Source organism: Amphiura filiformis, chromosome 6 (genome assembly GCF_039555335.1).
Source record: "Amphiura filiformis chromosome 6, Afil_fr2py, whole genome shotgun sequence".
Taxonomy (NCBI): Eukaryota; Metazoa; Echinodermata; class Ophiuroidea; order Amphilepidida; family Amphiuridae; genus Amphiura; species Amphiura filiformis.
The window spans coordinates 66,769,146-66,787,664 of record NC_092633.1 but is presented as its reverse complement, the minus strand read 5'-3'; the positions used below and the strand labels follow the sequence as shown (position 1 = coordinate 66,787,664).

The 18,519-nt window shown below is 34.9% G+C and overlaps 2 protein-coding genes across 2 annotated transcripts in view; both read right to left on the bottom strand.

Moving 5' to 3' along the window:
- The window catches only part of LOC140155866 (S-adenosylmethionine-dependent methyltransferase Rv2258c-like), a 77,119-nt gene that overhangs the window by 32,113 nt on the left and 26,487 nt on the right, over window positions 1–18,519 (bottom strand). The gene's annotated exons all lie outside the window — the stretch shown is intronic.
- On the bottom strand, window positions 465–17,280 carry LOC140155864 (prostaglandin reductase 1-like). Its single transcript, XM_072178857.1, has 8 exons — window positions 17,108–17,280; window positions 16,721–16,823; window positions 7,244–7,411; window positions 5,762–5,879; window positions 4,957–5,112; window positions 3,192–3,297; window positions 2,501–2,619; window positions 465–1,211 (listed from the first exon to the last, which is right to left on the bottom strand). The coding sequence occupies exons 1-8, from the start codon at window positions 17,211–17,213 to the stop codon at window positions 1,101–1,103; spliced, it is 987 nt and encodes a 328-aa protein (XP_072034958.1). The 5' UTR covers window positions 17,214–17,280; the 3' UTR covers window positions 465–1,100.

The window sequence follows — 18,519 nt, the reverse complement described above, 5'->3', positions numbered from 1 at the left end:
GCATAATTTACATAGAACATATGGTGTTGCTCTAGTAATTTACAGACACTTATGCACTTTAAAGTTAATAAAAGGGAAGCACCAGAAGGTGTGTTGGGACATGTTCTTCAAGTTGACACACAAAAACAGAATTTGAGCAAAATTGCACACAAGGTTTTGTAATTGGGGCTCAATTTTTACATATGAGGTTTTGCATTTGACCTTTGGAATTATATATATGAGGTTTTCCCCACCCAGCGATGATATGTAATATCATAATAAGCGCACCTCGTATGGATCGAGTTTCAATAAAATGCACCACAAACTTCAACGATATTAATCTTTATCATTTATTTATTCTTAGTTTGCCTCATGATGAGGACAGGTCCTCTTGAAAATATTCAGATAAATCATTATATTTTGCTTGTGTGCTTCAGTGGACTGGTAACCTCTGGAATAATTTAATTAATGGAATGTACTGAAAAAATCATGTTGTTTAATTCATGTGGTGAATGTTCAGTTGCATGGTGAAGAACTACATGAATATGGTTGTAAAAATACACAAACAACATAATAATGTTATGAAAGCATGATTTTATTACTCGGAGTTTCACGCCCCAACTGCGATCAACGAACTACATGCATATGTAAATAAGAAAAACATTGTAAATAAGAAAAAGTGGCAATTGTGGAGGAAGTACATGTATGGGACCACAGTCCACATTGACAAATCTTCGAATATGTCACTTTACACTAGCTTCCAGAGAAGAATGGCACTCTCTTTCACAGTATGTAAACACAAACTGAGTAGGGCTCTGATTGGCTGATTCAGTATAACAACAGACCAGTAATCTGATTGGTTGAGTAATGTGTCAAAGCATGGTTTGGTGCAGAGTGGCACTCATGAAGGGACCTCGCTTGTGTATGTTGCTTATTAACAGGGCGTGTGCTTATCTATCAGAGCAGGAAAGTGCCATACTTTTCTCAAAGCAATTAAGTGTAAGGGATCATACTTCCCCCTTCAAAACTATTACTGGATGATTCTTCAACTCACAAGTGACCGTAGTGTGAACATGTGACCATCATGTACTTAGCAAGATTCTTCAACAGAATTGCTTATCTTACATTTTAATAATTGCTTTGCCTTTGTTAGCACCAAGAAATAGCGCCATAAATGCTTTAGGCATGTTTTGGAATCCTTCTGTGACATCTTCCCGGTACTTCAGCTGGCCCTGAAACCAATAAAACCATGAAAGAGGACACGCATTAGATTAGGCAGGTGTATAAACTTATGCAAAGCTAATCTGTATGAAATAGTTTGATGTATTCGAGTTGAAATCCACTACCCCCCTATGGAAGACATGCCTGTAATCTCCCACATAGGGGGTGTAGACATTTGAAATTCACACTCCCTGTGTAAAAGAAGAGTATTTTTTGATTCTTGGATCCTCTTTTTATGGTTTATTTGGAGTAAATATCCAAGAAAAAGTGTTCCCAAAATTTCAGTTGATTCCAATTTTGTGTTCATGATTATGTATATCACTCCATAGGCCACTGATGTGCTGTAATTTTGTTCTATTTACAGAACATAAATACAAAGTTGACAATATTTTTGCTAAACAAATTAATCTGCAAGAATTTTTTTGCATACAACATTATGTAGCCGGAAGTTTCTGGTGGTATTAAAGTCTGAACTTTTTTTAGGAAAGTGGGGGATCAGACTATGGATCACAAAATGCCTTAGATCATGTTTAGGCTGTATGAATTTCAACTGGAATCAGTGGTGTGTCTGGACTTTTTTAAATGGGGTGGGCAAAGAAAAAGTGTGCCCAGTGAGCATTATTTTTGCCCAATTTTATTCGCAAATTTTCAGTTTCATACTGTTTGAAGTAAAAGTTCATATGCCCAAATTTGCAATTTTGCACTATTTTATACCAAGAGCTACCAAGATGTTTACCTAATGTTTGTGTATCTAAACAGTACTAAGAAAAAGAAATATTTCATTTTATTTTCTTGGAGTTGTCAGGGGGAGGCAGTTACCCCCTTCAGGCATGTCTTTTTTGAAGTGTCAATGGCCTTATGCCCAGGATGGCAAATCACCCAGGGAGTCTGGCAGGCTAAAGGCTTGTCAAATATCAAAAACTGCAACAAATTTTCGCATCTTTTCCAGGAATCGATGCTACTGAGTACTATGGACGAAAAAGATAATGGACCGACAGCGTCCAAGCAGTCAAAGTCTCAGCATCACCTGATAATGAGGGCCGATTGTTCCATGGAATGCGACAGGTAAAACTGCTATGCACTTACTGCATATTTTTACAGTCTATTGCGTAATCATGAAGGCACGCAACACTCTAGCACGATATCGCTGAAGACACGCATAGCGCTGGTGTGATTGTTAGACACGCACGCGATTGAACAATCGACCCTCATGAATATGCAAAAATCACAGCATGCAATGCACAGGGACTTTGACTGTTGATACATGGTCTGTAGTAGTCTGTGACTATGACACACATACCTTTTGAATCCATTCTGAAAGTTGAGCAATAGCTTTTGGGTATAACTGAGTATAGTGAAAGTTGGTGAACCCATGTACCTTGATGCTATTAAAAAGAAGATGGCAGAAGATGGACGGATCTGTGAACAAACAATACAATATTATAAGGAGTTTACTAAATGAAAGTATGAATGAAACTAGAATCCATAGTTGTGGGGTTCTAGTTTAATTTGATCTTAAAGTTGCAAAAAACACAACTTTATTTTAAGAGCTTTGACTTTAGCAAGTATTTATCTGCGAAAATTGGAATTTTACTTGGCTTGTTTTCTTTATTTTAAAGATGACAACATCATTATGTGCATATTTTGTACAATTTGCCAAGTAACTTTTGTGACTGACTTTTTGGGGGAAAATATTAAAATTTTGATGCTGTCATTTTTTATAAGGTGAATTAACTAGCAACTTTGGTGGCATACATGGTGAAATGAAAGCATAGTTGACTGCATAATTTGTGCTTGACAGATTTTACAATTACTGTTAAAGTATTCAATGAATGTGAACAGCCCACTATCTAGGGCTAAAATGATTTGGTGGGAGTAAATCCCATTTAAGTTTGGCCTTTGTGAACACTTGTCATTTTGCTTAAACAAATCCAATATTTATGTGATGTGCCAAATTCTCAGCATTTTGCAAATTCATGATGTCTACTCACATTTTTGTGGATCTGTCAAATTATATTCAGATATTGCTCCACAAACAACAACTCGCCCATAAATACGCATGTGTTTTATCATCATCATGCTGAAATCGCCCCCGACCTACAAATATGAGATATAAACAAATATGACCAAATTAATATCAGAATAAATAAATTATCTTGTTTAATTAAATAACTGACCTCAGGCCTCACACAAGTAAATATGGCTATTTTTGTGATTAAACAATAAATAAGGTCATATATTGGTCCATCAATTATGGTAAAATGAACGTTAATCAGACCCTTATCATTGGGCTATTCCAGTTGAAATCCATACACCCCCTATTCACCCATTGCACGGTTCCGCCATATGCAAGGAGAGCCTCGATCTGGCAGCATGCATGAATGGGAATTGAAACCAGTCATATAACATTGCGTAAAGTCACGTAATACTTCCTTTCATGCCTATTGCCAGTTCGAGGCTCTCCTCGCATATGGCGGAACTGTGCAATAGGCGAATTATATGGAAAATCAATCTTCCGCACAACGAATGTCAAATGGGATTACCTAAATGGGTGACTCCATTTGAAATCTACACACCCTGTGTGGGAGATGTCTTTCCATAGGGGGTGTAGGAATTTCAATTGGAATAGTCTATTTTGACACTGAAAGAGACAGTTGAGTTCAGTATCAGATCCAAGGGTGCACTTAAATTTCCTGTAGGTGGCCAGAAAACCAAAATGTGTTAGTGGTAACATACCGTAAAAACTCAATAGTTTACCAGTACAGCATATATGAGCTTATATGCTTACCATCAAGCGCTTTTAAAACATGCAAACATGAAGAGCCCCATCCACAAAAGTGTAAAGGGTTTTGAGCAAATCAACGATACACATAGTTGTATACGAACAAGTAAACCTGCAAATATGTGCCTGAACCTCATTAGCTCAGTTGGTAGGAATAGGAATTGATAATTTTTGATTTCAAAATTGTTTGAAAAATGTTATCATTAATTTTGCTTAAAAGTAATTCATTTTTTCTGGATTTCTCAAATAAAAAAAAGGAAATGCAGTAAATTAGGTCTTGATATGAAATAGTTCTTTGAATGCTCTATACTTGTACTGCATTGAATTTTACCGTTCTGTAGATCTCCAGCATACAGGGGCTTAGGATGTGGGGGGGGCAGGGTGGACGAAGTTCATGGGCCAGGAGGGTTCAGGGGCCCAAGCAAAAGAGAAAATAAAATAAGCGCTGATTAAGGAGATGCTAAAAGACAGGGCCGAATTTACCTGGGCCAGTCCAAAATTTGGAGGCCCCAAACTCACCATGAGGAAGGCATGTGCAACAAGAGGTCAAGTTTGGTTTACAAATTGGGGGCCTATAATAAGATCGGCAGATTAGAGGGAGATAAGCATATTTTGTTTCGATCTTACTAGCACATATGCGTGCGAAAAAAATTAATTTCGGACCATTTTAGCCCAAAATGAAGGTGAATTTTGTTATGTGAAGGGCTAGAATGATATGCGCGAAGCGTGCCAAATTGTGCAATTTTACCATATTTTGATCCAAAAAATGTGGTGTTGTCAGGCTAAGAGGAACTTGCACAGGACAATTTTGGGGGCCCTCTGGCCCAAGGATAAATCTGGCCCAGCTAAAAGGGCCCGCACTGTTTCTTGTCCATGGGCCCCCGAGGCTCTTGCTATGCCCATGCCAGCATAAGCTAGCTTTTGATTAGTTAGGATATACCCAGTTTTTTCAAACATTGTGATAGCTCTCTTACATTATCAAAGTAGACATCAATACCATTAGGGGCCAAGCCTTTGATTGTAGCATCTATATCTTTCACTTTGTTGTAATTGAAGACTTCATCAAATCCTAGCTCTTTCACATAGGCCACTTTTTCGTCTGATCCAGCAGAGCCGAGCACACGACACCCCTAAAAAAGAATAATGTAAAAATGAAAACATAGTCTCTTGACTTTGTAATATAAATTGCACAAATTATTAGATTGGTTACAGGCAATATCAGATTACAATAATTTTTGTCCTACATTAATTTTATGAGCTAGGTCATCATTTTATTTTGGCTCCTCTATATGCAGTGCACATTAGAGAATCAATTTGGTTTTTACAAGAAAATGCTAGCTCTTTGAACCTGTAGTAAATTTCATCAGAATGCCCAGCACCAAATGTAAACCAAATGTTTTTGATTACTCCTTATGTGGGCAGAAACTGGCTCCTGTTGTTGATACCAATCCGTACATTTGACACCTTAATTAAAAGAGCAGCGCTCCACTGCCAGATTTGTCTGGGGTGATTACAGTCGTCATAGTCATAGCAGCGTTACATTCATACTTAATGACTTGATAAGCCAATTGGTTAAGTAAGAAGGAATCATGATTGATAAAATCAGAAATAAGGAACTCTTTGTTATCACAGCAAACACACAGCTGTTCCATCAGGTCTAATTTTCATCATTATGGCTTTTCTTTGAGAATTTGGATTTTGGAGCAATTTTCTTTGAGAATTTGGATTTTGGAGCAATATACAAAATTTATCATTTTCATATGGTGCAATTTAAGTTACCATTATTTTGGCCATCTGTCCAGCCACAGAGCCCACAGCTCCTGCAGCACCGCTGACAAACACCGTCTCCCCAGCTTTAATTTGACCAATCTCTGTCATCCCAATGTAGGCACTTCTCCTGCAAATCAAAATAATATACCAGTTCATTAAAAGTATAATGTGTACCTAAGAACTAAAAATAGTGGCATATAGTGTGCCAGAGTAACATTTTTATAAACTTTGTCACACTCCTACTGACCCACACCCAAAATCACAAAATGCACAAAAATAATGCAATTTTAATGCTATTTGACCCCAATCAGGTATATTTTGGTCTGAAACATGTTAGAAGGAAGATGCAGCATGTAAAATGTGGTCAATTATATCCTGGTATTTTGAGCCTGGATAACTTAATTTGTATCAAGAAGCAGCAATAGGACACGTATCTGCTATCTACTGAAGATAGCTCTAACAATATAACACATAGCATAGCCAATGAACATGACCCTGCAATATCAGGCTCAAGACAAGCTTAAAAAATTTGTTTGATTTTCACATTTGTAACAAACTGACAAATTTCCATGATTCTGACTTTAAACTTTGAAAGTTTAAACCTCATTTTCAAATTATATCTTCAGCCAGAGAGCAATTTCTTGTGCCTTTGTGAAAATGGACTCGCATCTTACCAAAATTCTTTGTAGTAAACCATTAAAACTTGTCAAAACTTGTCAAAATGCATTCACCATCTTGCATTAAGGGCTGGGGTATGAACATTTGGACAGTATTTATTTTGGGACATTAGAGCACATGAGACATATCGAATTGCATTCTGAATACGAAGAATGTCATTCTGATATCAAATAATTTTGATTTTTTGATATTCGCAATTTAATACACATTTTATGGCAAATCATTAAAATTGATATTTTTGATATTTAACAGTACTTGAAGTAAACTTTATAAATCTGATGATTTATACTTAAAGTGTATGTAGGTGGGATGAAAAGCCGACGATCAATTGAAAATTTTGACCTTTAGATTGAAGATATGGATTTTTTTCCCAAAACACCAAAAAAAATTAGGTCTTTTTGGGAAAAAATCCATATCTTCAATATGAAAGGTCAAAATTTTCAATTGACCGTCGGCTTTTCCTCCCTGCTACATACACTTTAAGAACATATCATTAGATTTATATAATTTACTTCGAGCACTGTTAAATATCAAAAATTTGAAAAAATATCAAATTTTTATAATTTGTCATAAAATTTGTATTATATTGTGATTTAAAAAAAATGTAAATTATTTGATATCAGAAAGACATGCTTCGTATTCAGAATGCAATTCGATAGGTCTGAGGTGCTCTCATGTCCCACAAAAAATACTGTCGAAACGCAATAAACGCTCATTTTGGATCCCTTAAAGCACTTCTTAGTTATTTACAAGCAGAGGCTGTTATCTGCAGCGATAATCCAGAGTTTTTCAAAATGTGAACAATTAACTTACCCAGTCATTCCAAGAGTTCCAAGTGCCAGTGATAGAGGCAAATCCTTTGGGTAGTTTGGGTCAATCTTAGATATGCCTTCCCCATTGGATATAGAGTGTGTCACCCAGCCTGGTGAGGTTACTATATGTGTTCCTACGGGATACTCAGCATTCTTACTTTCAACCACTCTATGATTAAAAAAACATACTAATTTCTGATCTTGATTCTAATTCATACTTTCAAAAGTTTACCCTGTACTTTCAATTCCAGATAAATAAAGCAATTGCTTCTTTTTAAACATCAAATCATTATTTTGTTTTGACAATGAAACATAAGCCACCTTTAGTTTGATCTAACTGGGAATAAAATCAAATTTGAAGTTTTGACTGGGACTGGCAACCCGGCTTTCAACATGGAAGGTTGGTAATTTTTTTTCTCGCCGAATTGGTGCTGTTTTATGTTAATCGTGGCTGTTTTACGGACAATAATGATATAATGATGATGTTAATCTGAATAAACAGGACTGCCGCTGGAAAAATGAGTACTAGAAGTGGAAAAGTGACACAATAAAGGTAAATTCTACAACATTTTGCACTGACATAAACTCTGATATGCCTCGTAGTACAGGTAGTACTATGGCTGACAACACGGCGGGTATTACGAACGATACGCAGGTGAGCGTGACAAATGCTGAACTGAAGGACATAATGATAAGAATGGAAACAATGCTGTCAAAACGTATGGATGTTTTACAAGCACAGATCAGTGATATAAATGAAAAGGCAAATAAAAATGAAAAGGACATCAGTGAAATGATAGAATCAGTAGAACAAAATGCTGCGGATATTAAAGATTTTGTGAATAAGACCTTGCCACAGATATTAAATAAAAATTCCCTTTAAAAGGGAAAGCCAGCCTCAATGTAGAAGAGGTCTTGTAATTAGTTTTGGTCAATGTGAAAGGCATTTTTAGGATCACGGCTTACTACATCCATGTTACATGACAGTCCACCAAACCATCAACGGTGAGAAGATGTACACTGAAACTGCAGAAAACATTAACTCCTAATCTCCTGTCAACTCTTTAATTCATTATTGTTCATTATTATTAATTCATTATTGTTCTCTAAATTGTTCTGTTCTGGTTTTATTTGTCTTTTCAGCTTTTTACCCACGATATTTCAATTTCAATTTTATTAATACCATAACTTACGAACTCAATTTCTTCGCTTAGGAATGTCCGATTTTATTGGGGAAAACGGCGTTGTGGAGCAAAATAGCTCTTTATGTGAAAGCCTCCAAATTTATAAGCTGTCCAAAAGATGTCTGTTTTTGACATGATACGCCACATTTCTTAAAGACCCATTCAGTGATCCCAGTGCAAGAGTAAAAAATTAAAATTGTTTATAAATTGCTTAAAAGAGAAGGATAGGCCTAAGTCATTCAAATTGTCATTTGGTATTTTTGATACTGTCAGTATCTAAAAATACAGATTCGTGTAAAATGTCTTATTTTGTCTTAAATAGGCCTACACGGCTTTTTGCTGAACCATTCGCAGACTTAGCACATCTATGTAATAACAAAGGTACGGTACCAAAATTTTGATGATTTTTACGATCGTCCGGATGAGCAAATCACTGAATGGGCCTTTAATATTAATAATAGATAAGCTGCCTTTAAAAATATAAATTGCTTAAAAGAGAAGGATAGGCCTAAGTCATTCAAATTGTCATTTGGTATTTTTGAAATGCCAAATTTGGCAAAAAATGAAGAAAACAGCAGTACTGACGAAGTTCAAGCCCCGCCATTCAAATACTTGTAGCTAATTTTAGATACTGTCAGTATCTAAAAATACAGATTCGTGTAAAATGTCTTATTTTGTCTTAAATAGGCCTACACGGCTTTTGGCTGAACCATTCGCAGACTTAGCACATCTATGTAATAACAAAGGTACGGTACCAAAATTTTGATGATTTTTACGATCGTCCGGATGAGCACATCACTGAATGGGCCTTTAATATTAATAATAGATAAGCTGCCTTTAAAAATATTATTGACAATGTTGAGAGTATAGGAATTACCTTGAAAAATGTCTCAAAAATACAACATGCCAGTTATATTCCGGTCTGAAACGATCAGACAATATTTTAAACATTAATAACATCATAAACCCAAATCGTGAAAAAATCACCCCGGGTAGATTTTTGGCTATTTCTCCATTTACGATCCTGCCCAAAAGTGTCTGCTTTCGATATACCACGTCACAAATACTACACTGCACTGACTGCAGGTTTTAGTTAAAAGGGCATTTCGTGATCCACAGCATCATCCCCTAACTTTTCTCAAAAAAAGTTGAGATTTTTATATCACTGGAAACCTCTGGCTACATAATGTTTATGTACAAAATATTTCTTGCAGATTAATTCGTTAGCAAAGTAATCGTGAAATTTGAATTTCGTTCTGGTATACCAGAACAAAATTGCAACACATTGTGTACACATAACCATGCATAACTCGTAAAGGCAAAATCGGAATCAACTGAAATTTTTAGAATAAGCTTTTTTTGTGGATATCTACTGAAAAATGTCATAAAAAGAGGATGCTAGGATCACGAAATACTCCTTAAATTCGCCATATAACATAATATAAACTCACCTTACATGTACATTTTTTATTTTAAAATAATTTGATATTAATTCGCAATGTATAGTTTACTATATGATAGATGGTGGCAAGAACATTTATAAAGGACTGATTACTCACTGCAATCTTCACTCTTGTGTGTTTTGACTGTAAGTTTATGAATCAAATAAAAAAGATAGAAAGTAGCTTCACTTACGTTATGTGTCATTTTATTTATAACATAGAAGTTATTAAATTAATAAAGTAAGACAATTTATTTATCTATAAGTGCATGTCAAATGGGTACATTGTTCAATACTATAGGCCTACATGCATAAATTATGCCCATATTATAGCTAGGCCCTAAAAACTTTATTTTGCATCGGATTTTTCCCGTTGAAAAGGCAAAACTGATGTTCATGATAGCAACTATTTCATCAATAGCATTTTGAGTCATTTTTATCCATAAAACGACACAGGATAGGATAGATAATTACTTTGACATCAATATGGTCCATATGATGAAGATTTTGATTCTTAGATCTGTTATCAACATGATATCACCACATCTGTGATATCACGCTGTTCAGTGGTCAAGGACCCCGGGTCAAAGACACTGAAATGACATACTTTTCTTCTGCTGACCATATGATGCTGTATATTAACTATTATTGTTACATTTTAGGCCTATACCTAAAACTTTTCAAGTCATATTAATTCAAACATAACTTTGGTAATACTCACTCGTTTTCGTTCGTTGAAACGGCAAAACATACTTACTTTTCCTAACAAATCGAATTAAAATATTTAAAAAAAATTTAACCACAAAAAGTAAAAAAAAAAAATCATTCCAATACCACTAAAATATAATCTCTTGAGTAAACTGACCCCAAACCTGAAACAGATCCAGCCCCGAATGGGCTGGCGACAAGGAACGAGATGACTTGGAACAAAAGGTTGAACGTGAATTTATGATGAGAGAGTTACATGACCGAAAACAAAATCTGGTGTTTTATGGTATCTCTCAAACAAAGCACGAGACGGGACCACAAGCCGCTGAGAAAGTTAGAAAAGCTCTACAAACCGATTTCGGCTTCAAAGAAAGGGAGAGCAAGAACATATTTCTAGTCAATGCCCATCGCTTACCAAGACGTAAACTAAATAGTCAAGATGGAGAGGAGTACAGACAACAACAGCGTCCAGCTCCCGACCCGATTATAGTTCGGTTTGGCTGTGTGTGGGATAGAGATTGGGTTTTACAACAACAGAGAAATAGACCATACATCAAAGATAGAAGACCGGTAATGGCGTATCCTGACCTACCCGCCAAAATGAAACGGGACAGAGGGAAACTGGTTCAGCACTCAAAACTCTTGCGACGTGAAGGGAAAATGACTCGCATCAGAACTGTTCATCTTGAAGTAATTCTGGAGTTCAAGGAAAGGGGCAGAGGAGGAGTTTGGAAGAAATGCGTTCCAAATCAGTAATTGAAGTGACTTTTTTTAGCCCCCAGATGGGCTAAACTTTCAATAATTGCATATAAATGGTTAAAAAACTTGTTCTGCAATAATGATTTTGTTCTGTTTTGCAAATGATTATGAAATGTTTCTTTCGGATTTCTTTATACCAGTTTTCTGATATTTTTTGTACCATTATGTATTTTAAAATATAGGCTTATATAGGTCCAAACAGAAGTTAATATTAATTAATATGCAAGTACGATTGTTTCGCCAGTAAAAATGTAATTGTCTAGGAAACAATACTTAGCTGCCTCAAATTAATTATATGCATGTAGCTTTTTTTCCAGTAATAATCTAATTATTTATGAAACATTACATAATTTTGTGGATTAAGTGTTGGTAGCGGCAGGTATATGTTTTTTTTATGAAGTTAGTAGTGATTTGTATGAACTAAAATTTTGCGCCTTTTGAAGAAATTTTGTGACAGTATACTCTACTTCAATCAACTGCTTTTAGTTTCGATTTATCATCTTATTTCACAGTGCCACAGAGAAGTGGTCTCGCGATCACTGTTACTTCTGAATTTTGCTTTTTGTCAATTTGTGGCCCTTTTCGGCGAGTCTAAATTTAATTTTGTCTTAAATTTAATTTTGTTTATTTATTTATTTATTTATTTTTTTGCCAGACGAGATCAATTTTTTTCGTTTTGTGTGTATGTGTGTGTGTTTTGGTATGTACAGTTGTCTGTTGTATTTTCGATGTAAAAAACACAGAGGAAAACAAACTACAATCAATCAAGAGGTTCATGATGTAAACTATGAAATATATTATTGTGATACGATTGGGATACAAATGTTTATTATGTTCAAAATCAGTTACGGAATGAAAGACGGAGAGGGTGATCGACTACATTGTATTCATATCATTCCATTTTGTGTAGGCCTACCCATGTTTACAAATAGGATTCCCACATTTACATGACTAGTGATATGAACAAACACTTCTCAATAGCTTCCATGAATTGTCGCGGTTTAGCCAATGTAAAAAAACGTAGAGATGTACTTCACTTTTTAAGGAAGAAAAACCATTCTTTATATTGTCTACAGGACACTCATTTTGTAAAAGATGTTGAAAATATAATTCGTTCTGAATGGGGATTTGATTGCTATTTTAGTTCATATAAAAGCAACGCAAGGGCGTGGCAATATTATTCAATAATAATTTTGAATATAAAGTTAATCAGTTTAAGTGCGATACAAAAGGAAATATGCTTGTAATTGATATTGTAATAAATAATTGCAATATAACATTGATTAATATATATGGTCCCAATACCGATGAACCAGAGTTCTATGATAATTTATACAATGTAATTAATGAGTTTGATAACGAACATATAATTATATGCGGCGATTGGAATTTGGTAATGAATGAGGCACTTGATACTTACAATTATGTTAGAGCTAACAATCCAAATGCAAAAAAGAGAGTGGTAGAACTTTGCAATTCATTGAATTTGACGGATGTATGGCGCATAAATAATCCAGATTTACGCAAATATACATGGCGGCAACATGATACTTTGAAACAAGCCCGTCTTGATTTCTTTTTAATATCGTCAGAATTAAATTCCAAACTATCTAAATGTGATATCAAACCAGGTTATCGTACGGACCATTCATTAGTCGATATACATCTAGATTTCAATGACATTGAGCGTGGCAAAGGCTACTGGAAGTTTAATAACTCTCTTTTAAAGGATACAGAATATGTTAATTTGGTGAAGAAAACTATAAAAGAAGTGGTAGAGAAGTATGCGGCACCTCCATATATTTTGTCAAATTTAAACACAATCCATCCTAGAGATATCCAGTTTATAATCAATGATCAACTGTTTTTTGAAATGATTTTATTAGAAATTCGTGCTAAAACTATTTCTTACTCAGCTTTCAAAAAGAAAGATTTGGGAAGATTGGAGAGAGAACTTGAATCTGAGATAACAGAATTATTTACAAAGGTCGCTTCGGGTGACCACACTTTAAATGTACAATTGAATATGAAGCAAAACGATCTTGAGAATCTGCGTAAAGATAAAATGAAGGGGGTCTTGATAAGATCTAAAACTCGCTGGTTTGAGCTTGGTGAAAAACCGTCTAAATATTTTTTGAACATGGAAAAACGTAATTTAGTTAACAAAACAATAAATAGAATAGTTCGTACAGACGGTTCTGTTTTAACCAACTCAAAGGATATTCTTTCTGAGGCAAGAAATTTTTATAAAGATTTATATTCGGAATCTGAAACTGATGATAATGCTGATGTTGACTCTGTTTTTGCAAATATAAATACTCCAATCTTGTCAAACGCCCAGCGCGATAGTCTTGAGTTGAGGGTCCTATAACATATAAGGAACTTTTAAATGCTCTTAAAAACAGCAAAATGATAAATCACCTGGATCTGATGGATTTAGTTCGGAATTTTATAAAGTATTTTTCAATGATCTTGTATGGTATTTGCTTCGTTCGTTAAATTATGCGTATGAAAATGGACAACTTTCTGTAACTCAAAAATATGGTATAATCACTTTATTACCCAAAGGAGATAAACCACGTCAATTTTTGAAGAACTGGCGGCCTATTTCCTCCTAAATGTATCTTATAAACTCGCCTCGTCGTGCATCGCAACCAGATTAAAATCCTGCTTGTCCGATATTATACACGAACACCAAAAAGGTTTTGTCACGGGTCGATATATTGGAGAAAACATACGTTTAATGTACGACCTGATGAGTTTGGCAGAGAATAAAAATATTCCTGGCCTTTTTCTCATGATTGATTTCGAAAAGGCCTTCGATTCGGTATCACATACATTTATAATGAAAATATTAGATAAATTCAATTTTGGCAATTCGATTAAAAAATGGATTCGTGTTTTTTATAATCAAGCTTCATCATCAGTACTAGTTAATGGATTTCTTTCGGAATCTTTTAAGGTGGGTAGAGGATGCAGACAAGGCGACGGATTAAGTCCCTATTTATTCATCCTTTGTGCGGAAGTCCTAGGTATGATGGTTCGAAAAAATCAGAATATTAAAGGTATTAGAATAGGGGATGCAGAATATCGCATATCGCAATATGCTGATGATACTGTTCTTTTTCTTGATGGCACAGAGAAGTCAATGAATGAAGCTTTTAAAATCCTCGATTCTTTTGAAAACATGTGTGGTTTACGGGTAAATATAGACAAAACTAATGTTGTGTGGATTGGGTCAAAAAGTGATAGCAATGAAACAATTTGTGATCATTTGAACGTTAAATGGATTCATAATAATAACTGTTTTAGAGCACTAGGTATTGACTTCACTGTGTCACTTGAAAGAATGGTGCAGATTAATTATGTAAAAACAATGGAGTCAATTCATGAATTAATTCACCAATGGTCAAGACGTAATCTTACAGTTCTGGGCCGTGTAACAATAGTTAAATCACTTATTTTATCTAAGCTTACCTTTCTGATTTTAACTTTGCCTAATCCACAATACGAGTTAATAAAAGATTTAAACCAAATAATATATAAATTTATATGGAAAGGTATTGATAAGGTTACAAGAAACCAAATGATCCAAGATTATGGTCAAGGAGGTGTGAGAATGGTTGATGTCCAGTCATATATACATGCACTAAAAATAACCTGGATTCGTAGAATCATTAAAAATGCGGAGACAGAGTGGGTAAAGCTTTTTCTTCAGACAACAGGTATAAACCGTATCCAGGACATTGAGGGTGGATCTACTAATATTATGAATTTCATGAATAATAACAATGATAAACCGAATCAATTTTGGAAAGATGTTTTTTGCGCATGGTTTAGTTTTTCTAACTGTCATCAACCAACTACCAGACAGGAGGTACTGAAAAGTTCACTTTGGTACAATGAAAACATTAAAGTGGGTAAACAAAGTTTGTATTACCAGCATTGGGTTCGTAATGGTGTTGATCTTGTAAATGATCTATTAAATGAGAGAGGGAATTCCTCTTGCTGGAGGATTTTATGCGTATATTTCATGTTCGCACAAATTTTGTTGAATACGGTGGTGTAATATTGGCGATCAAAAGTCATTTCCAAAATTCTTTGACAAACCTGGTGATACCCTTGTTTATCCCACTATTCCATTTCACTTTGATGTTCTCTTTAAAGATAAAAAGGGTTCCAGAAGAATATACAATATTCTTGTTTCGAAAAAAACAATTGTTCGTAAATATGTACAAAAAGGGGAAGAAAAGCTTGAAGCTACATTTGATCCTTCAAGATGGAATGTTATTTTAATACACCCTTCAAATGTACAATAAGTACTAAACTCAGGTGGTTTCAATTCAGAATAATTCACAGAATCCTTGGTACAAACGCATTTTTATTTAACATTGGGATAAAAGATTCCAGTATGTGTTCCTTCTGTCTGGAGGAGAGTGAAACTTTGATTCATATGTTTTGTGATTGTCATGTGGTTAGGAAATTTTGGGATGATGTGAAAAGGTGGATCGAAAACAAAGTTAATATAAATCTCTCTTGGAAAAAAGATAATCTGCTTTTTGGCGTTGGTCCTAGCTATATTGTTTTGGATTTGATTCTAGTTTTATGTAGATTTCATATATATAAAATGAAAATGAAAGAAAATAACCCTTCGATCCACATTTTCAAGAAAAGAACTGCAAAATCATTATAAATTAGAAAAATATATTTACATATGTAACAATAATATTGGTTTATTTTATAAAAGATGGGGTATTTTCAATTCACTCTGTAGAGAATAAGATGTAGACCCTCATACACGCGGAGAGGTTTTTGCATGGCGATGTGTAGTGGCAGAACCTCGTAATGTGAGGTTCTGTACTTGCATAGCGTTGTGTGAGAGCTTCTCTGTGTGTAGGAAATTATATTTCATCATGTGTATCATGTAATATCATTGTGTATCATGTGTATGCTTAATGTTTACCTCTGTTTAAAGTTAAACTTGAATAAATGTTTTTTTTCCTCTGAAAAAAAAAAAAGGAAAAAAAAAAAAAAAAAATTTGAAGTTTTGAAAATTTTGGGGAAAACAGAGCAATAATCTTGAGTATAGACAAAAATATTACTTTTGTACATTATTATTTGTACATAGTGTTTTCAATGAAAAAGTGACCAAAATTCAAAAATGTCCATGCCATATTGTGTAAGAAAACCTAGCATCGGTGCTGGCTGTCACAATCACTGAATTACATGGACAAAACTTATTCTAAAGTAAACTTCCATCCAGTTCATTGCCAAATCATGGTAGAATTTCACTAAGTAAATCACATTATTGTTTAAAATTCACTTCCAGGTGTTGGCCTAATTTATATTTCTAATTCAAAAACATTTATTGCTGTATTTTGCTTACTTTGCTACTTGTTCTCCAGCTATAGTGTCTCCAGCTGGTCTAGAAATCATTGCCATTCTCATGTATGGATCTACTGTCAAGTACACAGCTTCTACAAGTATTTCTGTGGATAAACCATAATGGAACATTGTTTTACAGCAGCAGCAGCAACCACAACAACAACAACAACAAAATTGTACTGCTGTCAAATGCAGCAACTAAATTGTTCATTATGATTGAACCTGCATGCATGGCTTCAAAGAGCTCTGGTTTCTGGTATTGCAGTATCATACATTTATCAGTGAACTGGAGTCCCTTTCCCCCTGGTCTATGGCACTGCCCCCAGACTGTCCCTATTTGTTCTCATTGCCCATATGAGGCTCATGTGCCTTTGAACTCTTGACTCACCTCCATCATTCAAGTTAGGTAGGCTGAATTCTTCCAGATGAAAGTTGGCATCAGTCAATGATCCCTCAAATGGCTTTCCTATAACCCACCGCTTTCCCTGCACCATTTTGCTGTTCAGTCAATCTCAATATGCCCACATGAAATTTAACCACCTATAGTCAAACGAATTTGAAAAAAATTTATAACAATTTGAAAGCACATGATTTTGTTCAGGGTACTGGTGTCCATACACTGCCACCCAGGCACCACATTACCGCAAACACTTGCACCAAGGTCGCATCTGTAGGATATGTGAGTGAGGAAATATCAGGAAACATGCCCGGGAAACATGAATGTGTACTTACAGGCCAAACGCTGCCAGTGACCTTTCTGTTGAAGACCTTGCAATTATATAAGGCAACATTCTCTTTTTGATTGAAATATTTGCTGGAAAATAATCCCGCCAAAATGTTAGAGAAATTGTTTTCAACAACTAAATATCATAGCAGGGCCATAGCAAGCGGGACGGCCGGGGATGCCATTATATCTCTATTCAATTTGGGCATATATTTGTAATTTGGCTGCCTCACATTTGTGATGGCCGCCCCACATTTTTCAACCTTGCTACGGCCCTGTGATAATCATAGTGAGTTTGCCCCTTCTTTAACAATACAGTCAATTTCTGCACAAATGTATTTTGGGCATTAAGAAATTGGACTCCAATAGTTTCATAAGCTTATGTTAGTTTTCATTTGTAGCACATTTTACGAGTTGACATTTTGAGTATTTCGTGATCCTAGCATCCTCATTTATGACATTTATCAGTAGATATCCACATACACAAAAAAACTTATTCCCCAAATTGCAGTTGATTCTCATTTTGGGTTTGTGAGTTATGCATGATTATGTGTATTACACTGCCCCATAGACAATGTGTTGTAATTTCGTTCTGGTGTACCAGAACGTAACGCGTTTAATCAAATTTCACGATATTTTTGCTAAATGAATTAATCTGCAAGAAATATTTTGTACATAACATTATGTAGCCAGGGGTTTCCAGTGGTATTTCTCAACCTATTTTTTTAGCAAAGTGGGGGATGATGGTGGGGATCACGAAATGCCCTTTTAAGACACAAAAATGTAAGACACAAAAATGAAGTTTTATTGTACCTATCAAGGCTGGATGGAATTATAAGACCAAACATTTTTTCCAACCTCTTTTGACGCAAGTTTGATATAAAATTGGATCAATTGAGCCCATATTTATTGGTCGAGCTATGCGAGACGTAGTCGAGTCCAATATTTTAAAACTCATATAGTGAGACCAATAAATATTGCACTGCAAAAACAACAGTAGAGCAACACTTAATAAACACTTTAACACTTCATAAACACTTGTTTGTACAGTGAAGGTATAGGGATGTTAATTTATA

Excerpts from the sequence above, each read along its gene's own strand:
- LOC140155864 (XM_072178857.1), bottom strand. The coding sequence starts at position 17,213 with ATGGTGCAGGGAAAGCGGTGGGTTATAGGAAAGCCATTTGAGGGATCA. Across the intron at positions 16,824-17,107 it reads ACCTAACTTGAATGATGGAG|AAATACTTGTAGAAGCTGTG; the intron begins GTGAGTCAAGAG and ends GTTTATCCACAG. Across the intron at positions 5,880-7,243 it reads GGAACTCTTGGAATGACTGG|GAGAAGTGCCTACATTGGGA; the intron begins GTAAGTTAATTG and ends TTTGATTTGCAG.